The sequence below is a fragment of the Paralichthys olivaceus genome, chromosome 22 (genome assembly GCF_024713975.1).
Source record: "Paralichthys olivaceus isolate ysfri-2021 chromosome 22, ASM2471397v2, whole genome shotgun sequence".
Lineage (NCBI taxonomy): Eukaryota > Metazoa > Chordata > Actinopteri > Pleuronectiformes > Paralichthyidae > Paralichthys > Paralichthys olivaceus.
In genome coordinates, this window is record NC_091114.1 from 5,795,129 (window position 1) to 5,821,006 (window position 25,878).

At 40.0% G+C, this 25,878-nt stretch overlaps 4 protein-coding genes across 4 annotated transcripts; all 4 read right to left on the reverse strand.

Annotated features, from left to right (window-relative positions):
• Positions 1 to 940: 940 nt before the first annotated feature.
• On the reverse strand, positions 941 to 2,467 carry LOC138406606 (uncharacterized). Its single transcript, XM_069519185.1, has 5 exons — positions 2,410 to 2,467; positions 1,612 to 2,301; positions 1,431 to 1,532; positions 1,319 to 1,353; positions 941 to 1,229 (listed from the first exon to the last, which is right to left on the reverse strand). Exons 1-5 carry the CDS (start codon positions 2,465 to 2,467, stop codon positions 1,110 to 1,112), a joined length of 1,005 nt encoding a protein of 334 aa, XP_069375286.1. The 3' UTR covers positions 941 to 1,109.
• A 3,754-nt stretch (positions 2,468 to 6,221) lies between these two features.
• On the reverse strand, positions 6,222 to 14,616 carry LOC138406659 (uncharacterized). Its single transcript, XM_069519245.1, has 9 exons — positions 14,077 to 14,616; positions 13,421 to 13,534; positions 13,112 to 13,155; positions 12,907 to 13,014; positions 8,600 to 8,666; positions 7,814 to 8,500; positions 7,165 to 7,278; positions 6,856 to 6,899; positions 6,222 to 6,762 (listed from the first exon to the last, which is right to left on the reverse strand). The coding sequence occupies exons 1-9, from the start codon at positions 14,606 to 14,608 to the stop codon at positions 6,643 to 6,645; spliced, it is 1,830 nt and encodes a 609-aa protein (XP_069375346.1). The 5' UTR covers positions 14,609 to 14,616; the 3' UTR covers positions 6,222 to 6,642.
• A 4,028-nt stretch (positions 14,617 to 18,644) lies between these two features.
• LOC138406661 (uncharacterized) lies at positions 18,645 to 21,173 on the reverse strand. Its single transcript, XM_069519246.1, has 5 exons — positions 21,116 to 21,173; positions 20,321 to 21,007; positions 20,107 to 20,232; positions 19,342 to 19,364; positions 18,645 to 18,764 (listed from the first exon to the last, which is right to left on the reverse strand). Exons 1-5 carry the CDS (start codon positions 21,171 to 21,173, stop codon positions 18,645 to 18,647), a joined length of 1,014 nt encoding a protein of 337 aa, XP_069375347.1.
• Positions 21,174 to 22,291: 1,118 nt separating this feature from the next.
• Positions 22,292 to 25,250, reverse strand: LOC138406662 (uncharacterized). The gene is made up of 5 exons (XM_069519247.1): positions 25,193 to 25,250; positions 24,401 to 25,084; positions 24,188 to 24,313; positions 22,986 to 23,008; positions 22,292 to 22,411 (listed from the first exon to the last, which is right to left on the reverse strand). Exons 1-5 carry the CDS (start codon positions 25,248 to 25,250, stop codon positions 22,292 to 22,294), a joined length of 1,011 nt encoding a protein of 336 aa, XP_069375348.1.
• Positions 25,251 to 25,878: the final 628 nt, after the last annotated feature.

Below are 25,878 nucleotides of genomic sequence, written 5' to 3' on the forward strand. Positions count from 1 at the left end.
TACAAATAAAACTGAGTTGAATTAAGTTCAAGAAGTATATTCTGTACTTAGTGGGAGTGGAAAATATGGCAACTGACAACATCAAATTAGTTTGGCTGATTTAATATCTTTATTTGTTTTGCATTCAAAAGCTTTACATTCAGAATGTATGGAAGTGAAACATGTTCAGCTCTACTGCTTTACACTGGAGTACACACATTCACTCCTGTCACCGTCTGTTTGTCTTCTTGCTCTGCTGAACCTGTGCTCCATTAAAGCAGAGTAATGTAGGTTGTCTGCATCTTCATCATCAGCATTATCATCTTCATGGTTCAAGTTTTCAGCACCAATCATATTTTTCATAATCTGTCTTTTCTAATCCTGAAACTTCAGAGGATTTTGTTATTCACAATGTCGAGCTACGTCACTTACTGCCCTTTAGTCTCCAACAACCTTTCTACCAAAGATGAGCTTTCCACTTATTCTGTGAAGCTGTCACGATCATTTCCTTTAGTTTTCTTCTCCTGCTGCTGCTCACGCTACATTAAAGGCTCAGTTCACTCAAATTACTTGTCTTTCCCCTGAGCCTTGTGCAGTTTTTGCTTTAAACTATATTGGGGTTTTGAGATCTGCATCTCTGAGATCAGTGCTGCCGCCAACGTCCTCACTTCATAGAGGTGAACATAGTCTTAAATCACTTTGTCTCATCAGCAGATAACATGTTTGGTTGGTACACACAATGATAATAAGTCATGCAAACCTAACTAAAGCACTACTAGGGCAAACAAGGAAATGATCAAAAGATGCTTGCATGTGGTCACCATGTTTCCGACAGATAGGTGTGGTCTGTGAACGGTGAAACTCGGCTTCACAAGAAAGCTCATGCTGCGGCAGGATGCACGTCGTCCACTGTTACCTTCATTACTTTGCATGAACAGACACAGTAGAAAAGAGTCATGCACACAATGGAAAACTAGTTTTATTGAGATGATAGCAAACTGAAGCTTTACATGTTTCACACGGAGGTAAACATCTTATACACAGAACTGTTCTGATGTCAGTAAAGACATAGTTACACCTACACTAATGTGGTGATTAAACACAGAGACAAATACAGAAGGTGTCCAGCTCTACTGCCTCACACTCAAGTACACACACTCACTCCAGGTATCATCCCTCTGTCCTCTGGATCTGTTCATCTTTATCTCCCTGTGAGCAATGTAGCAGGGGTCGTCTTCACTCTGCTCATCCTGGGAATGAGAAACACTCAGTCAAGTTGTTGACCATGACAGACAATGTGCACAAGTGTTTGAAGAGTAACACAACAGCTCATCTTTACCTTTGCATTTAATTTGGAGGATGGAGCACGAGGATCTGAAAAGACAGAAAGACTTTTTAATAATGTCATATAATGATCACTGGGATCATGAAGAACAGATAGTAGCATTTACCTGGAACCCTCATCATGCATATTGAGAAAGCCAGTAAAATACTCAGCACGGTCGTGAATGCCGAAGTTGCACTCAAGAAAACCACCAGCCTGTCCAACTCATCTGCAAAGAGACAGAGGACAGGAGACGTCACACACTTTTAACCTAAAGTAATGATCACTATTCATCACATGAGACTCACCATCAACGTCCAGCTTGGTCCCGTTTCCAAACAGTATGTGTCCACATGCAGCGACAGCACAGTAGTAGGTCCCAGCATGAGAACGGTTCAGTCTCATTGACAAGTTGTAGACACAGGTGTGTGTCTGTGTGTCAGGTTTCCTCTCACACTGATCGTTCCTGTCTCCGTGGGTGTAAATGAGTCCTGACTGAGGTTCTTCAGAGTTCTTGAACCAGTAAACACTGTGTTCTCCATCACAGGTCCCAGTGTGAACTGTACAGCTGAGAGTCACAGAGCCTCCTGGCTGGATGTTCTCAGACTGATGCACCAGAGCCTGGATGTTCAACCCTGAACCTTTCACACTGACAGTGATTCCCTCCGTAAACTCAAACTCAAATGAATTACTCTTTGAACAGTAGTAAGTAGCTGAGTCTGAAAGTTGCACATCTGAGATTTTTAGGTGACTCACAACATCAGTAGATTCCAGAGTGAAGCGTGAATTGTTCTTGAATTCATTAAATAATAATGAAAAATCTTTTGAGAATTTGTAAGCGATTGAGATAAATCGAGGCTTCTGTCCTGGTGTTTGCTTGAACCAATATATCTTATTGTCCTCCCTCTCATAGAAACACTGGAAAGTCAAGTTGTCTCCAACATCAACTGATCTAAATCCTCTGTGTTGATGAGACAAGATAAAATGATGCATCTGAACTGAAGAGAAAAAGGAGAAAAGCAAAATAACAGTTAATTTTATGTGACAGAAATGAAATCGTAATCAGCATCAGGACCGACTGAATATTTATAAAACGCACAACTCACCCATTTTCCCGAAGAGGAAACATGTCAGGTAGAGAATGAACTGCGGAGATGTCATCATGTTGAAATCGTCGTGTTGAATGACAAACAGCCCGACACTTTCTCCTCTCTTCAGAGTAAAGACTTGTGTTGATTGGCCAGCAGGGCAACACTGATCACATGATCACTGCCACCTATGATGTGAATCTTTGTTCTTTAAATAGAATCACATGGTGAGAGACATCTGAAGCACTTAGAGTACATTATACATCTACTACTACAAGTTTATTCAGTGATTCATGTAGCACCTTTCAAAACACAGTTACAAGGTGCTTTACAAGTTAAAAGTGAAGAATTGAGGACAAACAGTAGAAAAGAATTAAAAGTAAACACAAGAACACAAATATAAGGATACAAATGTTACTGATACAGTCTCACATCAATGAATAAAAAGCAGTTGGTAAGATCATAGCTAGATTAAAATATATTTATACAACTTAAAGGAGCCAAAGGACTAAGACAACACATGTATAAAATGTCTCTTTAAAAGAGGATGAGGAGTTTGGAACAATCTTCCTCAGGAGATCCGTCTGACAAAGAGTGGAATGGCTATTAGTGTTGAAGTGTTGAAGGTTTGCTCCTTGTGTGTTTCCACCTTTACTTCCTTTCTTCGTCCTGTTTCCCACCCTTGTGATTGCCTGCACCAGTTCCTCATGTGTTTCACCTGTGTCCAATCACCTCTGCCTCCCCTGTATATATGTCTCTGTGCTTCTCTTTGTCTATGTCAGTTCGTGGTCGTCTACTTGGCCGTCTCACCACCCTGTCGTCATTCCTCCACCATCAGTTCCCTTCTCTCGTGAGTTCTAGTTCTTTCTCTTTTTTTCTGTTCAGCCTATTTAACTTTTTGAGTGCCTTTTAGCACAGTGTTTCTCTGTTCATGGGTTTTTGGATTCTTTCCTTTTCATTTGACTGCAAGAATTCTAAGGACTTGATCAGAATCATTGGGGTTAAAAGAGAAATAGAGTTGTGTGTCATCTGCATATAAATTGATGTTATGTTTTCCTTGAGACTAAGCACTCAGTAAAAGCTCTTCACGATTCTAAATGAATCAGTGAAATTTTAAAGACGTTTATATTCACAGCAGAAGAGTAAAGTTCAGTGTTTCTCAAGCTTTTCTCAATACAACCATCTTCACTTAGTTGTGTTCACCACATGCAGGCATGGTCATTTAGTAACATCGTGCTAAGTACACTAGCACGTATAGTGATTGTAACGGTGGATTGTGATGGTGGATCCTGACTATGGATAGTGGTGATGGATTGTGATCAAAATGATAGATTGTGTCATGGTGATGGAATGAAGTGATAGATTGTGTCATGGTGGTGGATTGAGGTGATGGATTATGATTGTCATTGTCACGGTCAGTCTCTCTTCCCCCCACCCTGCATGCCAGCTTTTTGGGACGTCAGGAGCCGTCCCTTGATGGGGGGGTTCTGTCACAGTCAGTCTCACAGTCAGTCTCCCATCCTCCCTCACTTTCAGGGAGAGCCACAGAGGAGGGCTCCCTCTCCCAGGACGGGCAGACTTGCAATGGATGTCACATGTACAGAACAAAGCAACAGAAACAGATTGTACAATTACAATGAAAAACAATGGTTACAGTAGCAGTGGTGGTAATATGTAACAATGCTACAATAATAAACAAGTTAATATTAATGTCATGGAATTATGACTAATAGTAATAACAAGAGTGAACGTCAGGCAGGGCCATGGCAGTAGTGGGAAGCACGATCCAATACAGGGAGCAGCCATGAACCATGAGAACCTGCTGGACGAGAGAGCACAGAAACTCCAGGGAAGAAGTTTAGTTAGTAACATGCATTAATGAGACATGTATGTTTAGAGATGGGGATGATAATAGAGAGAGAGGGGGGGGGGGTCCCCCGGCAGTCTAATCCTATAGCAGCATAACTAAGGGCTGACCTGAGCCAGCCCTAACTATAAGCTCTATCAAAGAGGAAAGTCTTAAGTCTACTCTTAAAAGTGTTGACCGTGTCTGCCTCCCGAAACCAAAATGGTAGTTTGTTCCACAGAAGAGGAGCCTGATAACTGAAAGCTCTGGCTCCCAATCTACTTTTGGAGACTATGGGAACCACAAGGAACCCAGCATTCTGAGAGCGTAGTGTTCTGGAGGGGTAGGAGGGTACTATGAGCTCTTTGAGATATGATGGTGCTTGCCCATGAAGAGCTTTGTATGTGAGGAGGATAATTTAAAATTCTATTCTGGATTTAACCGGTAGCCAATGTAAAGAAGCCAAAATGGGAGAGATGTGATCTCTGATCTTGGTTCCTGTTAGAACACGTGCAGCAGCATTCTGAATTAGCTGCAAAGTCCTAAGAGACTTATTGGAGCAACCTGATAACAAAGAGTTGCAATAGTCCAGCCTAGAAGTAACAAATGCATGGACCAGTTTTTCTGCATCCGTTTCAGAAACAATGCGTCGATGTTACGTAAGTGGAAGAAAGCAGTCTTTGAAATTTGATTTATATGGACATTAAAGGAAAGGTCCTGATCAAAAACAACTCAGAGATTCTTAATGGTGGAGCTGGAGGCCAGGGTGATCCCGTCTAAAGTAACTACGTCTCTAGAAAGAGAGTTTCTGAGGTTTTTGGGTTCAATTACAAGAACTTCAGTCTTGTCTGAATTTAGCATCAGAAAATTGTAGGTCTTCCAACTTTTTATATTCTTAAGACATTCTTGAAGTTTAATTAACTGATTGGTTTCATCACGCTTGATCGATAAGTATAATTGGGTGTCATCATCATAAAAATGAAAATTAATGGAGTGATTCCTAATAGTGTTCCCAAAAGGAATCATATATAAACTGAATAGAAGTGGTCCTAACACAGAACCTTGTGGGACTCCGTGACAAACTTTGGTATGTACGGAGGATTCATCATTGATATGAACAAACTGAGATTAATCTAAAAAATAGGACTTAAACCAGCTTAAGGCGGTTCCTTTGATGCCAATTTGATGTTCCAGTCTCTGTAAAAGAATTTGATGGTCAATGGTGTCGAATGCAGCACTGAGATCTAACAAGACAAGTTCAGAGATGAGTCCTTTGTCTGAAGCCATTAGGAGGTCATTTGTAACTTTGACTAGTGCAGTCTCTGTGCTATGATGCACTCTAAATCCTGACTGAAAATCCTCAAATAAACTGTTCTTATGGAGAAAGTCACGCAGCTGATTGGCTACAGCTTTCTCAAGGATCTTCGAGAGAAAGGGAAGATTTGATATTGGTCTGTAATTGGCTAAAACCTCTGGATCTAGAGTGGACTTTTTAAGTAGAGGTTGAATTACAGCTACTTTAAAGGACTGTGGTACAAATCCTGATAATAAAGACAGATGAATCATAGTCAAAAAAGAAGGGCTAACTAGAGGTAGAACATCCTTGAGCAGCCTGGTTGGGATGGGGTCTAAGAGACAGGTGGATGGCTTTGATGAAGAAATTAATGAAATCTCATGGTTTAGATAGAAAACCTTTTACTGCTGGTGCAGCAGTACAGCAGAGAGAGACTTCCGTGTGACTGTGTGTTTAATTAATAACGTCAGTCATAGGTCACAGCAAAAAAGACAGTGAAAATACTTTTACCACCGTTTCCATGTCTGTTGAATATGTCACAAATATGAATATTTGCAACACTTCCTGTTCCTGTTTCAAAGTAAAACACACTATCTCTCTGTCGACTGAATCCATTCATTTGTTTTAACAAGGTTTATATTGTTATTATTGTAGCACAGGAAGATGCACAGCTTCATATCATAGTGTTCTGGCATTTAGTTGAGAAGGAACCTTCTTTTATTCAAGGAAATACAGACGTCATCACCTCACGTAGCAGCTTCTCAGCAGACACACTCCCTACGTGAACACACAGCAGATCAATGACGCAGCCGTCACTCGCTGCACACACACACAGACGGAGCCACAAACTTTCATTACATGAAGTTTAATCATTGTTTTCCAACTGTCATCGTCAAAGTGTCAAACCAACAAAGACCAACAGCAACTGTCCAAACATTGCCCCCCCCCCCCCACACGTTGTTGTTGTATTTGATCATTAATCACAAAAAAAGCAACATTTATATTTGGAAAAAGGATAAAAAAGCATAATAGACCAGAATCATGCTCCACCACTAAAGAGAGACTGAGAAATCCCACATCTCAAACAAAGACGGTTGTAAAACACACAATTCTACAGTTTAACACCTGAGTACACACATTCATCCCTGGTGTTGTCCCTCTGTCGTCTTGATCTGCTGGCCACTTTCACATTTAACGCAGCGTAATGGAGGCCATCTGCATCTTGGTTGCCCTAGAAACGACATATAAGTACATCAAGATGGCTCCTGATGAAAAACGTATTTGTTGTGGAATGTAAATTTCACACTAAAATTATTATATTTACCTCTGCATTTGTTGTGGAGGGAGATGATGGTTGTGTACTAGACTCTGGGTATGAAACACATATAAAAACTTTGAGTCACTCTTTTGTCCACACATGTACTGTTAGGTGCCTTTACCTCTTAACCTGATTTGAACCTTGGTTTTTAATTTAATTTGAAACATGAAACTATAATTCATGTTTTATGATTCATGCATTCATTAATGAAATGTTTTAAGGTGTCCTTATCTAGAAAGGTGCCGTGAAATAAAATGTAATATTATCATTTTGCTCAAAATCTAAACTGAACTCTATCTAGAGATGAGTGGTTACCTGAACATCTCCAGCATGTTCTCTTGTTTATCTTGTACAGTAACACAGCCAGCAAAACACTGATGGTGAATGTCAAAGCTCCACTCAGGAAAAACACCATCCAGTTCACCTCATCTGCAACAGGAGAAATTCTAGTAATTCTGACTCTTCTCTTTAAAATTTCATTTAACTTTGCAAGAGAAGAGACAACACAAGACATTTCTATATTAAAAGAAAAAATAGTATGAATAACACTCATAATCGTATAATAATTATTATCATATTATGATATGAACCATTTGACCACTATAACAACAATAATGTCCACATCACAATAATAATAATAGTCATAATAATATTATCTTGGAGGGAAAAAAAGAAAAGGAAAAAAAGCTGCACTCATACTTAATAATTCACGTCTTGTCACCACTAGTGTTATTTATAATAACAGTATATTATAACCATTACTATGATCATCGTTATCATCACCAATAATAATCATAAATAAAAAATTCTACTTAGTTGTGGTGCACACCACCACCGTCCACTGGTGGTGAAGCATTGTTGGGTCACCGTCAGGAGGGACATTCAGACAGGACAGGATTTTACCAATTGTTTGGTCCCAACTGTCACAATACATCAAGTGAGACAGTCTCTGGTAGTGACTCACCATCAACGTCCAGCTTGGTCCCGTTTCCAAACAGTATGTGTCCACATGCAGCCACAGCACAGTAGTAGGTCCCAGCATGAGAACGGTTCAGTGTCATTGACAAGTTGTAGACACAGGTGTGTGTCTGTGTGTCAGGTTTCCTCTCACACTGATCCTTCCTGTCTCCGTGGGTGTAAATGAGTCCTGACTGAGGTTCTTCAGAGTTCTTGAACCAGTAAACACTGTGTTCTCCATCACATGTCTCAGTGTGAACTGTACAGCTGAGAGTCACAGAGCCTCCTGGCTGGATGTTCTCAGACTGATGCACCAGAGCCTGGATGTTCAACCCTGAACCTTTCACACTGACAGTGACGCCCTCCGTAAACTCAAACACATATGAATGACTCTTTGAACAGTAGTAAGTAGCTGAGTCTGAAAGTTGCACATATGAGATTTTTAGGTGACTCACAACATCAGTAGATTCCAGAGTGAAGCGTGAATTGTTCTTGAATTCATCAAATATCGGAATTTTTTTAGAGAATGTGTAAGTCACTGAGATAATTCGAGGCTTCTGTCCTGGTGTTTGCTTGAACCAATAAATTGTATGGTCCTCCCCTTCATAGAAACACTGGAAAGTCAAGTTGTCTCCAACATCAACTGATTTAAATCCTCTGTGTTGATGAGACAAGATAAAATGATGCATCTGAACTGAAGAGAAAAAGGAGAAAAGCAAAATAACAGTTAATTTTATGTGACAGAAATGAAATCGTAATCAGCATCAGGACCGACTGAATATTTATAAAACACACAACTCACCCATTTTCCCAAAGAGGAAACATGTCAGGTAGAGAATGAACTGCGGAGATGTCATCATGTTGAAATCGTCGTGTTGAATGACAAACAGCCCGACACTTTCTCCTCTCTTCAGAGTAAAGACTTGTGTGATTGGCCAGCAGGACACCACTGATCACATGATCACTGCTACCTATGATGTGAATCTTTGTTCTTTAAATAGAATCACATGGTGAGAGACATCTGAAGCACTTAGAGTACATTATACTACTACTACTACAGGTCTCTACCTCTTCCCTGTTATGCAAGAGATTATGTGTCTTACAATGTTGAAGAAAGTGATGGAAAAATCTTGGATCAGCCCCTTTTGTCCAGATCTGAACCCAAATGTAACGGGTTATTTCTTGGCCCATGCTCTATCCCTCTCCCAACCAGCCAACCAGACAAGACAGGGGTGAAAACATAACTTCTTAGTGGAGGAAACAGTTTTAAGAGTCACATTGTAGAGTAACTGCTCTTGAAACTTTCAGACGTGACATGTACATGACACACATTCATAGTTTATTACAACGTGTGACTTGAAAACAAAAAGATATCAGCAAAGATGAGGGCAGTGGTTTGTGTACTACATCAGAAAATGTGATCATGTTTTGTGAGATCTCTTTTTATTTGCTGTGGGCTGTGGGGAACGTGTTCTATTGCTTCATCTGCCCCTTTCAAGTCCCACAGACTGGATCATGGCTACCATGTGGTTGATGGAGTAATAAATATGATTTCATGAGTAATGATTTCACATTTTATTTGTGGATATGTGTGAGTTTAACACTTTGAATCCCTATTTCATGACACTGCTTGATGAGAGCAACTTCTGGTCATTTCATTACTGTTTACTTGAAATATTCTGCTGGGGTGAAGTGAAGACACTGCAGAGACTTCCTGTTTGAAAGTGCTCAGACAAAGAGAGCAGAGGGTCTTTAGACTGTCGACCACACAGAGGCTAAATAAAGATCCTCACATGTGAGGTGTACGAAATGTTTAAACAACATGTGGTTAAGTTCAAGAAGTATATTCTGTACTTAGTGGGAGTGGAAAATATGGAAACTGACAACATCAAATTAGTTTGGCTGATTTAAAATCTTTATTTGTTTTGCATTAAAAAGCTTTACATTCAGAATGTGTGGAAGTGAAACATGTTCAGCTCTACTGCTTTACACTGGAGTACACACATTCACTCCCGTCACCGTCTGTTTGTCTTCTTGCTCTGCTGAACCTGTGCTCCATTAAAGCAGAGTAATGTAGGTTGTCTGCATCTTCATCATCAGCATTATCATCTTCATGGTTCAAGTTTTCAGCACCAATTATTTTTTTCATAATCTGTTTTTTCTAATCCTGAAACTTCAGAGGATTTTGTTATTCACAATGTCGAGCTACGTCACTTACTGCCCTTTAGTCTCCAACAACCTTTCTACCAAAGATGAGCTTTCCACTTATTCTGTGAAGCTGTCACGATCATTTCCTTTAGTCTTCTTCTCCTGCTGCTGCTCACGCTACATTAAAGGCTCAGTTCACTCAAATGACTTGTCTTTCCCCTGAGCCTTGTGCAGTTTTTGCTTTAAACTATATTGAGGTTTTGAGATCTGCATCTCTGAGATCAGTGCTGCCGCCAACGTCCTCACTTCATAGAGGTGAACATAGTCTTAAATCACTTTGTCTCATCAGCAGATAACATGTTTGGTTGGTACACACAATGATAATAAGTCATGCAAACCTAACTAAAGCACTACTAGGGCAAACAAGGAAATGATCAAAAGATGCTTGCATGTGGTCACCATGTTTCCGACAGATAGGTGTGGTCTGTGAATGCTGAAACTCGGCTTCACAAGAAAGCTCATGCTGCGGCAGGATGCACGTCGTCCACTGTTACCTTCATTACTTTGCATGAACAGACACAGTAGAAAAGAGTCATGCACACAATGGAAAACTAGTTTTATTGAGATGATAGCAAACAGAAGCTTTACATGTTTCACACGGAGGTAAACATCTTATACACAGAACTGTTCTGATGTCAGTAAAGACATAGTTACACCTACACTAATGTGGTGATTAGACACAGAGACAAATACAGAAGGTGTCCAGCTCTACTGCCTGGACACTACATAATGGAGGTCGTCTGCGTCTCGGTAACCCTGGTTACAAAACATGTAGAGGCGGATTAGGATATTATATAGATAGAAATAGAAATTGAAACGGTAAAAGGATGTTTGAATGGTCATTAACGTCACCTGTGGATTTGTTGTGGGGGGAGCTGATGATCTTGCTTGTGACTCTGGTTATAAAACACACAAAATGTTCCTTTATTCAGAAGTTATATTCAGTGAATGCAAGCTATTGGATGAAACTGTTTCCACGTACCTGTGCACTAGCAGCTGTTTCTCTTGATTGTTTGATACATGGAGGAAGCCAGAGAAACTCACAGGAAGATGGTGGCTGTCAGAGCTCCGCTCAAGAAATAAACATGAGATCTGGGAGATTTCAACTCATCTGCAGAGAACAAGAGCTTATTTCTGTCTTGTTACAACATTTGATTAGAAACTTATACAAAATATTATTTCATTAAACAAGATGAGCTCTGTTACTCACGTTTAAAGTCCAGGTCTGCCCCGTTTCCAAACAGTACATGTCCACATGCAGCGACAGCACAGTAGTAGGTCCCAGCATGAGAACGGTTCAGTCTCATTGACAAGTTGTAGACACAGGTGTGTGTCTGTGTGTCAGGTTTCCTCTCACACTGATCGTTCCTGTCTCCGTAGGTGTAAATGAGTCTTGACTGAGGTTCAACCCTGAACCTTTCACACTGACAGTGACGCCCTGTGCAAACGTCAAGACGAACATGTAGCTGTGTGCAGTAGTAAGTACCAGAGTCTGAAACTTTCAGATTAGAAATCGTCAAGTGATGTGTGCCTTTTTCAGAACCCAGCGTGAAGCGTGGGTTGTCCTTGAATTCATTAAAAAAAGTGGTCTTGGCATTAAACATGTAAAAGCTGGAGATGAACCTCCTGTGCTGGAGTTTGTTTGTACCAGAGGAGCCATGCTGAATCCTCACTTTTATAGAAACACGGCAAAGTCACATTGTCTCCAACTTTGTCTGATGATGACCGTTTGTCTTGATGCACGATGGAGGGCAGATAAGATGAGCTGTGAGCTGAAGGGCAAGGAGAATAAGAACAGATGAAATGAAAATAGAAAGAAAATATGATGAGATATTGCATGAAGAGTTATTGTGAAGAAAAGGTCACAGAAACACAACTCACCCATGTTCCCAGGGAAGAGACATGTGAGATAGAAGACAAACTTGAGAGAAGTCATCATGTTTGAATTCCTGTGTTTTAAATGAGAAGAATCTTGACACGTTCTCCAGTCTTCAGAGACAAGACTGTGATTGGCCAATCTGCAGTGACACTGTTCTGTGTGTCCTATTGTGGAAACGTGATGACATGTTCACTGCCACCAATGTTTCAAGTTAGGGTTCTTCTCAGAAATTTCACACTGTGAGAGTCTCTTTATCTCACCAACATATTTTAAATCACAGAATAAATAAATCACAGGTACACACAGTAATGACATACATGGCATGAAGCTGATCACTATTATGCTGAACACATACAGTAACATGAATATGTGATCATTTTACTTTATCATCATTAACAATCAAAATTATCATAAATGTTACAATTAATAGAAATGATATAATTTAAGTTTAATTGCAAACGGATAGAATGTCAAATAAAGGTAACTGAAGCACTTATTACAGTGACGAGTCATGATAATAAAGAAGAGGTTTATTATCTGTTCAAAGCATTTACCAATGTCGCAAATACTAGTTGACTTTGACCAACACGAGACAAAAGCAGCTTTCTTTTATTCAAGGAAATACAGACGTCATCACCTCACGTAGCAGCTTCTCAGCAGACACACTCCCTATGTGAACACACAGCAGATCAACGACGCAGCCGTCACTCACTGCACACACACACACAGACGGAGCCACAAACTTTCATTACAAGAAGTTTAATCATTTTTTTCCAACTGTCATCGTCAAAGTGTCAAACCAACAAAGACCAACAGCAACTGTCCAAACATTGCCCCCCCCCACACGTTGTTGTTGTATTTGATCATTAATCACAAAAAAAGCAACATTTATATTTGGAAAAAGGATAAAAAAGCATAACAGACCAGAATCATGCTCCACCACTAAAGAAAGACTGAGAAATCCCACATCTCAAACAAAGACGGTTCTAAAAAACACAATTCTACAGTTTAACACCTGAGTACACACATTCATCCCTGGTGTTGTCCCTCTGTCGTCTTGATCTGCTGGCCACTTTCACATTTAACGCAGCGTAATGGAGGCCATCTGCATCTTGGTTGCCCTGGAAACGACATACAAGTACATCAAGTTCCAAATTCCTGATGAAAAACGTGTTTGTTGCGGAATGTAAATTTCACACTTAAAAAGATTATATTTACCTCTGCATTTGTTGTGGAGGGAGATGATGGTTGTGTACAAGACTCTGGGTATGAAACACATATAAAAACTTTGAGTCACTCTTTTGTCCACACATGTACTGTTAGGTGCCTTTACCTCTTAACCTGATTTGAACCTTGGTTTTTAATTTAATGTGAAACATGAACCTTTAATTCATGTTTTATGATTCATGCATTTGTTTATGAAATGTTTTAAGGTGTCCTTATCTAGAAAGGTGCCGTGAAATAAAATGTATTATTATCATTTTGCTCAAAAGCTAAACTGAACTCTATCTAGAGATGAGTGGTTACCTGAACATCTCCAGCATGTTCTCTTGTTTATCTTGTACAGTAACACAGCCAGCAAAACACTGATGGTGAATGTCAAAGCTCCACTCAGGAAAAACACCGTCCAGTTCACCTCATCTGCAACAGGAGAAATTCTAGTAATTCTGTCTCCTCTTTTTAAAATTTCATTTAACTTTGCAAGAGACAACACAAGACATTTCTATATTAGAAGAAAAAATATGATTTATAATTATAATAACAAAACTAACAATCATGTAATAATAATGATCATATAATGATATGAACCATCTGACCACTATAACAACAATAATGTCCCCATCACAATATTAATAATAGTAATAATAATATGATCATTGAGGGAAAAAAAGAAAAAGAAAAAAAGCTGCACTCATACTTAATAATTCACGTCTTGTCACCACTAGTGTTATTTATAATAACAGTATATTATAACCATTACTATGATCATCGTTATCATCACCAATAATAATCATAAATAAAAAATTCTACTTAGTTGTGGTGCACACCACCACCGTCCACTGGTGGTGAAGCATTGTTGGGTCACCGTCAGGAGGGACATTCAGACAGGACAGGATTTTACCAATTGTTTGGTCCCAACTGTCACAATACATCAAGTGAGACAGTCTCTGGTAGTGACTCACCATCAACGTCCAGCTTGGTCCCGTTTCCAAACAGTATGTGTCCACATGCAGCCACAGCACAGTAGTAGGTCCCAGCATGAGAATGGTTCAGTCTCATTGACAAGTTGTAGACACAGGTGTGTGTCTGTGTGTCAGGTTTCCTCTCACACTGATCCTTCCTGTCTCCGTGGGTGTAAATGAGTCCTGACTGAGGTTCTTCAGAGTTCTTGAACCAGTAAACACTGTGTTCTCCACCACAGGTCCCAGTGTGAACTGTACAGCTGAGAGTCACAGAGCCTCCTGGCTGGATGTTCTCAGACTGATGCACCAGAGCCTGGATGTTCAACCCTGAACCTTTCACACTGACAGTGACGCCCTCCGTGAACTCAAACTCAAATAACCGACTATTTAAACAGTAGTAAGTAGCTGAGTCGGAAAGTTGCACATCTGAGATATTTAGGTGACTCACAACATCAGTAGATTCCAGAGTGAAGCGTGAATTGTTCTTGAATTCATTTAGTAATAAAAAAGTTCTCGATAACTTGTTAGTCATTGAGATAATTCGAGGCTTCTGTCCTGGTGTTTGCTTGAACCAATAAATCGTATAGTCCCTCTCATATAAACACTTGAAAGTCAAGTTGTCTCCAACATCAACTGATTTAAATCCTCTGTGTTGATGAGACAAGATAAAATGATGCATCTGAACTGAAGAGAAAAAGGAGAAAAGCAAAACAACAGTTAATTTTATGTGACAGAAATGAAATCGTAATCAGCATCAGGACCGACTGAATATTTATAAAACACACAACTCACCCATTTTCCCGAAGAGGAAACATGTCAGGTAGAGAATGAACTGCGGAGATGTCATCATGTTGAAATCGTCGTGTTGAATGACAAACAGCCCGACACTTTCTCCTCTCTTCAGAGTAAAGACTTGTGTTGATTGGCCAGCAGGACACCACTGATCACATGATCACTGCTACCTATGATGTGAATCTTTGTTCTTTAAATAGAATCACATGGTGAGAGACATCTGAAGCACTGAGAGTACATTATACTACTACTACTACAAGTTTATTCAATGATTCATGTAGCACCTTTCAAAACACAGTTACAAGGTGCTTTACAAGTTAAAAGTGTAGAATTGAGGACAAACAGTAGAAAAGAATTAAAAGTAAACACAAGAACACAAATATAAGGATACAAATGTTACTGATACAAAAAGAGTAAAACAATACAGTCTCACATAAATGAATAAAAAGCAGTTGGTAAGATCATAGCTAGATTAAAATATATTTATACAACTTAAAGGAGCCAAAGGACTAAGACAACACATGTATAAAATGTCTCTTTAAAAGAGGATGAGGAGTTTGGAACACTCTTCCTCAGGAGATCCGTCTGACAAAGAGTGGAATGGCTATTAGTGTTGAAGTTTTGAAGGTTTGCTCCTTGTGTGTTTCCACCTTTACTTCCTTTCTTCGTCCTGTTTCCCACCCTTGTGATTGCCTGCACCAGTTCCTCATGTGTTTCACCTGTGTCCAATCACTCCTGCCTCCCCTGTATATATGTCTCTGTGCTTCTCTTTGTCTATGTCAGTGTGTGGTCGTCTACTTGGCCGTCTCACCACCCTGTCGTCATTCCTCCACCATCAGTTCCCTTCTCTCGTGAGTTCTAGTTCTTTCTCTTTTTTTCTGTTCAGCCTATTTAACTTTTTGAGTGCCTTTTAGCACAGTGTTTCTCTGTTCATGGGTTTTTGGATTCTTTCCTTTTCATTTAACTGCAAGAATTCTAAGGACTTGATCAGAATCATTGGGGTTAAAAGAGAAATAGAGTTGTGTGTCATCTGCATATAAATTGATGTTATGTTTTCCTTGAGACTAAGCACTCAGTAAAAGCTCTTCACGATTCTAAATGAATCAGTGAAATTTTATAGACGTTTATATTCACAGCAGAAGAGTAAAATTCAGTGTTTCTCAAGCTTTTCTCAATACAACCATCTTCACTTAGTTGTGTTCACCACATGCAGGCATGGTCATTTAGAAACATCGTGCTAAGTACACTAGCACGTATAGTGATTGTAACGGTGGATTGTGATGGAGGATCCTGACTATGGATAGTGGTGATGGATCGTGATCGAAATGATAGATTGTGATCGTTGTGGTGGATTGAGGTGATGGATTTAGATTGTAATTGTCACGGTCAGTCTCTCTTCCCCCCACCCTGCATGCCGGCTTTGTGGGACATCAGGAGCCGTCCCTTGATGGGGGGGGTTCTGTCACAGTCAGTCTCACAGTCAGTCTCCCATCCTCCCACTTCTCAGTACTTTTCTATGGACTCCGCCTCTGCTTCATCTGCCAGCCAAGCCACACCCTCTCATCAAGCCAATACAGGTGCTCCTCATCACCTGCAGTCAGTCCAGTATATATTCACCAGCTCCTCTCTCAGTCAGTTGCCAGATTGTTCTACGTCTTGATACCAGACTGGCGAGTTTGTTCAACGCCTTCATGCAGGACTTTCCAGTACTTATCTCCGGACTGTTTTTGTATTGCCTGCCTGCCTGATCTGCTGTGAGCTACGCTACAATAAAGACTGTAACCAACTGTCCAACGCTTGTGTGCTGCATTTGGGTCCAAACCTTACCCGTTACAGTAATGGTGGATTGTGATGGTGGATCATGATCACGGTGGAGAAACACAAATCAGAGATCGTGGTGGCAGCTGATCGTGGATCGTAATGGTGGATTGTGGATTGTGATGGTGGATTGTGATGGTGGATTGTGATCATGGATAGTGGTGATGGATCGTGATCGTAATGGCAACTGATCCTGGACTATTGTTGAGGGTTAAGGACAGAGGATGCTGCACCTTGTTAAGCTCTATAAGACAAATTGTGATTTGTGAATATGAGCCATACAAATCATTTTTTTTGATTGACATGCAAGAGATCTGTAACCCCCCCCCCCCCCCCCCCTTTTTACACACTTATTTTCTTATATCAAGATGAATGAATAGATTGAATCCATGAATGAATCCCTGGCAAATCTGTTAAAATATCAAAAAGTCCTGTCTTGCAATGCCGAAGAAAGTGATGAAAAAAATCCTGGATCAGCCACTTTTGTCCAGACATGCATCAAAATGAATGGTTTATTTCTTGGCCCATGCCCTACGCTTCTCCCAACCAGCTAAGACAAGGGTGAAAACGTAAACTCCTTATCAGAGGTAACAACTTTAATATAAGTCAGTAACAGCAACAAGCTTTCAGACGTGATATGTAGATGACACACATTCATGGTGTATATATCATAGCCCTCATATTTTCTCCCTGTCAAAGTTTAACATGACTGGATCAAAATGAAAACAATGAAAACACAAAATGCACAACACAACAACAATGCAATTGCTTCAAACAGTACATGATTGCAAATGGCAAATTTGAAAATGTTATTCTATTTGTGTTTTGTTGGTTGTGAAACATCAGTTAGTCTGGACTTAAAAAAATAAGTATGAGGTTGGCTACCTATCTAACTATTTAAAGAACTAGAAATAGATGGTTGCTTTGGTCCTTCTTGAAACCACACGGACACAAAAACACAGAGCAGAGGCTAATGAACAAAAATACATCCGACTCTTGGCAAAGCATACAACAATCTCATCTTGTGACTGCAGACCATACAGGAAGCTGTGAAAAGATTGTTCTATCACAGCATTTTTATTTAAAGCAACATCTAGAACAAACACAAAGATTACAGATATTTTACCTGTACAGGAGATTGGATGTTGTAGTTACTGAGCTATCAAACTGTAAAAATAACTTAAGGGCAATTTCTAAGGCAGAAATGATCCAGATCCTTCCTGTCAGTTGGTTACTATCTGCTAGTATTTCATGTTGATGGTTAAAGGGCCAGTTTACTGTCAACACTTTGGGCTGTCAGACGACAACAATCCCAATGTGTGTAGGAGAACATGTGACTTGAAAACAAAAAGATATCAGCAAAGATGAGGGCAGTGGTTTGTGTACTACATCAGAAAATGTGATCATATTTTGTGAGATCTCTTTTTATTTGCTGTGGGCTGTGGGGAACTTGTTCTATTGCTTCATCTGCCCCTTTCAAGTCCCACAGACTGGATCATGGCTACCATGTGGTTGATAGAGTAATAAATATGATTTCATGAGTAATGATTTCACATTTTATTTGTGGATATGTGTGAGTTTAACACTTTGAATCCCTATTTCATGACACTGCTTGATGAGAGCAACTTCTGGTCATTTCATTACTGTTTACTTGAAATATTCTGCTGGGGTGAAGTGAAGACACTGCAGAGACTTCCTGTTTGAAAGTGCTCAGACAAAGAGAGCAGAGGGTCTTTAGACTGTCGACCACACAGAGGCTAAATAAAGATCCTCACATGTGAGGTGTACGGAATTATTAAATAACGTGGTTAAGTTCAAGAAGTATATTCTGTATTTAGTGGGAGTGGAAAATATGGCAACTGACAACATCAAATTAGTTTGGCTGATTTAATATCTTTATTTGTTTTGCATTAAAAAGCTTTACATTCAGAATGTATGGAAGTGAAACATGTTCAGGTCTAGATCTTTACACTGGAGTACACACATTCAGTCCTGTCACCGTCTGTTTGTCTTCTTGCTCTGCTGAACCTGTGCTCCATTAAAGCAGCGTAATGTAGGTTGTCTGCATCTTGATGAACCTGCTAATAAAACATAAAAGTCATTTGCCATATTAGGAGGACATGTGTCTGAACGTAGCTGATGTAGACAAGTGTTGAGAACAGAATTATTAAAGTCTAACTTCACCCAAAGTCCATGGAAATTTAAAAACTGCTGTTAGAATGCAGCGCTGGGAGGTGGGGCTAAGACACATGTACGACATACGAATTAGTTTGCTAAAGCTAGGTTATCTATATCGTCTATGGTCAACAACTCCCGTAGCAGCACACACACTTCTGCAACAGAAATATCGCTGTGTAAATATATATAAAACTTTCATGACGAAGAGACGTCCCAAATGGTTTACTCTACGGAAGCATTGGTCCTGCAAGTTCCAAGACGGTTTGAAACACTAGGTGGCGTTATGAGCCATGTTCAACCCTTTAATGTAGATTGGGAAAAAAAAATTATGTAATAAATGTGATATTGAAACCAGCATTAATGTATTTCATCAAAGATCAGTCATAGGATTTAATTCTTAGTTCATAGGTCAAAAAATATAAAAAAGTGTGTGGTAGCAATTCAAAGCTACTAAAGTAGTGCAACACTAACACTTACCTCCATATTCAGAGCTGCTGCAGCTGCTTGAGAGTCTAGTTGTGACAAAAGACAACAACAAAAGTCTTATTCAAGATGCAATGAGCTGATGAACTGGATGTGGGGTGACTCTATTAGATGGATCAAAGGTCATGAAGTAAATTGGTCCATCACTTCATTGAGATTGAGTCATGGTGCAGTACTGCATAAACAAACACCAGCACTTTATTACCACTCTCAATCTGTGGCATGGACAATGTTTTCATGACGGCTATTTTCTTCAATTTACAAATAAGTATATTAAAATCTAAATGCATGATGATGTTATTAAAATCTGTTTTAGAGAACAACTAGAATGACGTTGTGAAGAGCGCAAACTGGCACCAAGGCCCAACACTCGCTTCTAATTCAATCGAGCTGGACCAACTTGACATCATTCATGTCTATAACTTGAATTGAAATATTTCTACAACATTTGCGTGATGCAATATCATGAAAGCCAATCAGCACTGGCAGGTCCTGGCACCCGTCAGTGCTAGTGGGTGCTCAAACTGGCCACTGATCAGCTTCAGGTAGCACTGGGTTGTGTTTGTTAGTGTGAACGTGGATAAGCACAAATCCTGCGACGTGTGAATGCACCATAAGAGATTTCCCTTTCTGTCCTTCAATGAATCTAGATGCTCAAGTAACATGTTGCAACACTAACTCATGAAAGTCTTTACTGTTCTTCAGTATCATGCAAACTGAATTCACATCAACAAATATAAATGATGAGGATTACCCCACCTGAGCACTGGCAGCAGTTTGTCTTGGACGCTCTTTGTGTTGTGTAAGCCAGAGAAACAACCAGGATTGTGGTGAACGCCAAAGCTCCACTCAAGAAATACACCAAGTGAAGATAGTCCACCACCTCTGCAGAGAGCCAGACATCAGGAGACATCACTGAGCTTTCCACCACTATTTAACAAATGTCACGATCTTTAAAAAAAAATTTTTTTACCTTTAAAGTTCACTTTGGTCCCGTTTCCAAACAGTATGTGTCCACATGCAGCGACAGCACAGTAGTAGGTCCCAGCATGAGAACGGTTCAGTCTCATTGACAAGTTGTAGACACAGGTGTGTGTCTGTGTGTCAGGTTTCCTCTCACACTGATCCTTCCTGTCTCCGTGGGTGTAAATGAGTCCTGACTGAGGTTCTTCAGAGTTCTTGAACCAGTAAACACTGTGTTCTCCACCACAGGTCCCAGTGTGAACTGTACAGCTGAGAGTCACAGAGCCTCCTGGCTGGATGTTCTCAGACTGATGCACCAGAGCCTGGATGTTCAACCCTGAACCTTTCACACTGACAGTGACGCCCTCCATGAACTCAAACTCAAATAAATTACTCTTTGAACAGTAGTAAGTAGCTGAGTCTGAAAGTTGCACATATGAGATATTTAGGTGACTCACAACATCAGTAGATTCCAGAGTGAAGCGTGAATTGTTCTTGAATTCATTTAATAATGAAAACGTTTTCGATAACTTGTAAGTCATTGAAATGATTCGAGGCTTCTGTCCTGGTGTTTGCTTGAACCAATAAATTGCATTGTCCTCCCCCTCATAGAAACATTTGAAAGTCAAGTTGTCTCCAACATCAACTGATTTAAATCCACTGTGTTGATGAGACAAGTTAAAATGATGCATCTGAACTGAAGAGAAAAAGGAGAAAAGCAAAATAACAGTTAATTTTATGTGACAGAAATGAAATCGTAATCAGCATCAGGACCGACTGAATATTTATAAAACACACAACTCACCCATTTTCCCGAAGAGGAAACATGTCAGGTAGAGAATGAACTGCGGAGATGTCATCATGTTGAAATCGTCGTGTTGAATGACAAACAGCCCGACACTTTCTCCTCTCTTCAGAGTAAAGACTTGTGTTGATTGGCCAGCAGGGCAACACTGATCACATGATCACTGCTACCTATGATGTGAATCTTTGTTCTTTAAATAGAATCACATGGTGAGAGACATCTGAAGCACTTAGAGTACATTATACTACTACTACTACAGGTCTCTACCTCTTCCCTGTTATGCAAGAGATTATGTTTCTTACAATGTTGAAGAAAGTGATGGAAAAATCTTGGATCAGCCCCTTTTGTCCAGATCTGAACCCAAATGTAACGGGTTATTTCTTGGCCCATGCTCTTTCCCTCTCCCAACCAGCCAACCAGACAAGACAGGGGTGAAAACATAACCTCCTTAGTGGAGGAAACAGTTTTAAGAGTCACATTGTAGAGTAACTGCTCTTGAAACTTTCAGACATGACATGTACATGACACACATTCATAGTTTATTACGACGTGTGACTTGAAAACAAAAAGATATCAGCAAAGATGAGGGCAGTGGTTTGTGTACTACATCAGAAAATGTGATCATATTTTGTGAGATCTCTTTTTATTTGCTGTGGGCTGTGGGGAACTTGTTCTATTGCTTCATCTGCCCCTTTCAAGTCCCACAGACTGGATCATGGCTACCATGTGGTTGATGGAGTAATAAATATGATTCCATGAGTAATGATTTCACATTTTATTTGTGGATATGTGTGAGTTTAACACTTTGAATCCCTATTTCATGACACTGCTTGATGAGAGCAACTTCTGGTCATTTCATTACTGTTTACTTGAAATATTCTGCTGGGGTGAAGTGAAGACACTGCAGAGACTTCCTGTTTGAAAGTGCTCAGACAAAGAGAGCAGAGGGTCTTTAGACTGTCGACCACACAGAGGCTAAATAAAGATCCTCACATGTGAGGTGTACGGAATTATTAAATAACGTGGTTAAGTTCAAGAAGTATATTCTGTATTTAGTGGGAGTGGAAAATATGGCAACTGACAACATCAAATTAGTTTGGATGATTTAAAATCTTTATTTATTTTGCATTAAAAAGCTTTACATTCAGAATGTATGGAAGTGAAACATGTTCAGCTCTAGATCTTTACACTGGAGTACACACATTCAGTCCTGTCACCGTCTCTTTGTCTTCTTGCTCTGCTGAACCTGTGCTCCATTAAAGCAGCGTAATGTAGGTTGTCTGCATCTTGATGAACCTGCTAATAAAACATAAAAGTCATTTGCCATATTAGGAGGACATGTGTCTGAACATAGCTGATGTAGACAAGAGAACAGAATTATTAAAGTCTAACTTCACCCAAAGTCCATGGAAATTTAAAAACTGCTGTTAGAATGCAGCGCTGGGAGGTGGGGCTAAGACACATGTACGACATACGAATTAGTTTGCTAAAGCTAAGTTATCTATATCGTCTATGGTCAACAACTCCCGTAGCAGCACACACACTTCTGCAACAGAAATATCGCTGTGTAAATATATATAAAACTTTCATGACGAAGAGACGTCCCAAATGGTTTACTCTACGGAAGCATTGGTCCTGCAAGTTCCAAGACGGTTTGAAACACTAGGTGGCGTTATGAGCCATGTTCAACCCTTTAATGTAGATTGAAAAAAAAACAATGTATGTAATAAATGTGATACTGAAACCAGCATTAATGTATTTCATCAAAGATCAGTCATAGGATTTAATTCTTAGTTCATTGGTCAAACAATATCAAAAAGTGTGTGGTAGATATTCAAAGCTACTAAAGTAGTGCAACACTAACACTTACCTCCATATTCAGAGCTGCTGCAGCTGCTTGAGAGTCTAGTTGTGACAAAAGACAACAACAAAAGTCTTATTCAAGATGCAATGAGCTGATGAACTGGATGTGGGGTGACTCTATTAGATGGATCAAAGGTCATGAAGTAAATTGGTCCATCACTTCATTGAGATTGAGTCATGGTGCAGTACTGCATAAACAAACACCAGCACTTTATTACCACTCTCAATCTGTGGCATGTGTAACCCATGCTTAGCTGCACTCTGCTGCAGCTGTCTGGTTCAAATAGTTTTTGAGTCTGCATTGTGTTTAATTAGCACGGACAAGAACTTCATGCTATCGCCATTTTATTGCAATTCAAAAATAAGAACAGTGGATCAGTTATGGCTCAAAACACAGTTCAAAACAGCTTTGTCGGTAAAGCATCTTGGAGAAACTCCGAAGGAGTGCCAAAAATGGTAAGATGTCCAAAACTGTTTCAGTGTGTCTCAGCACTTGCGTTCGATGTCCAAAGCAGCCACCGGAAACTCCTACCCATGCTTGGTTCATCTCTCTTCCATTCATGGGTCTAATTCTCCTTCCGGTAGTGCGTAATGACGTAACGTACGGCACTCTGGAGGAGGGCGCCCTTAAACTTTATTCCCCAACCATTAAATAAATAAATTGTGGAAAGTGGAATTATAACCACAGAACCTCTGTTACACATGGACAATGTTTTTATGACAGTTATTTTCTTCAATGTACAAATTAGGATAATAAAATCTAAATGCATGATGCTGTTATTTAAATCAGTTTTAGAGAACAACTAGAATTGCACTCTGAAGAGTGCACACTGGCACCACGGACCAACACTCCCCTCAAATTCAATATATACCATGAGTTGAAATATTTCTACAACATTTGCGTGATGCGATATCATGAAAGCCAATCAGCACTGGCAGGTCCTGGCACCCGTCAGTGCTAGTGGGTGCTCAAACTGGCCACTGATCAGCTTCAGGTAGCACTGGGTTGTGTTTGTTAGTGTGAACTTGGATAAGCACAAATCCTGCAACGTGTGAATGCACCATAAGAGATTTCCCTTTCTGTCCTTCAATGAATCTAGATGCTCAAGTAACATGTTGCAACACTAACTCATGAATGTCCTTACTGTTCTTCAGTATCATGCAAACTGAATTCACATCAACAAATATAAATAATGAGGATTACCCCACCTGAGCACTGGCAGCAGTTTGTCTTGGACGCTCTTTGTGTTGTGTAAGCCAGAGAAACAACCAGGATTGTGGTGAACGCCAAAGCTCCACTCAAGAAATACACCAAGTGAAGATAGTCCACCACCTCTGCAGAGAGCCAGACATCAGGAGACATTACTGAGCTTTCCACCACTATTTAACAAATGTAACAATCTTTAAAAAACTCCTTGTTACCTTTAAAGTTCACTTTGGTCCCGTTTCCAAACAGTATGTGTCCACATGCAGCGACAGCACAGTAGTAGGTCCCAGCATGAGAACGGTTCAGTGTCATTGACAAGTTGTAGACACAGGTGTGTGTCTGTGTGTCAGGTTTCCTCTCACACTGATCGTTCCTGTCTCCGTGGGTGTAAATGAGACTTGACTGAGGTTCTTCAGAGTTCTTGAACCAGGAAACACTGTGTTCTCCATCACAGGTCCCAGTGTGAACTGTACAGCTGAGAGTCATGGAGCCTCCTGGCTGGATGTTCTCAGACTGATGCACCAGAGCCTGGATGTTCAACCCTGAACCTTTCACACTGACAGTGACGCCCTCCATAAACTCAAACTCATATGAACGACTCTTGGAACAGTAGTAAGTAGCTGAGTCTGAAAGTTGCACATCTGAGATTTTTAGGTGACTCACAACATCAGTAGATTCCAGAGTGAAGCGTGGATTGTTCTTGAATTCATTCAATAACGAAAAATCTTGAGAGAATTTGTAAGTCATTGAGATAATTCGAGGCTTCTGTCCTGGTGTTTGCTTGTACCAATAAATCTTATCGTCCCTCTCATAGAAACACTTGAAAGTCAAGTTGTCTCCAACATCAACTGATTTAAATCCTCTGTGTTGATGAGACAAGATAAAATGATGCATCTGAACTGAAGAGAAAAAGGAGAAAAGCAAAATAACAGTTAATTTTATGGGACAGAAATGAAATTGTAATCAGCATCAGGACCGATTGAATATTTATAAAACACACAACTCACCCATTTCCCCGAAGAGGAAACATGTCAGGTAGAGAATGAACTGCGGAGATGTCATCATGTTGAAATCGTCGTGTTGAATGACAAACAGCCCGACACTTTCTCCTCTCTTCAGAGTAAAGACTTGTGTTGATTGGCCAGCAGGACACCACTGATCACATGATCACTGCTACCTATGATGTGAATCTTTGTTCTTTAAATAGAATCACATGGTGAGAGACATCTGAAGCACTTAGAGTACATTATACTACTACTACTACAGGTCTCTACCTCTTCCCTGTTATGCAAGAGATTATGTGTCTTACAATGTTGAAGAAAGTGATGGAAAAATCTTGGATCAGCCCCTTTTGTCCAGATCTGAACCCAAATGTAACGGGTTATTTCTTGGCCCATGCTCTATCCCTCTCCCAACCAGCCAACCAGACAAGACAGGGGTGAAAACATAACCTCCTCAGTGGAGGAAACAGTTTTAAGAGTCACATTGTAGAGTAACTGCTCTTGAAACTTTCAGATGTGACATGTACATGACACACATTCATAGTTTATTACGACGTGTGACTTGAAAACAAAAAGATATCAGCAAAGATGAGGGCAGTGGTTTGTGTACTACATCAGAAAATGTGATCATATTTTGTGAGATCTCTTTTTATTTGCTGTGGGCTGTGGGGAACTTGTTCTATTGCTTCATC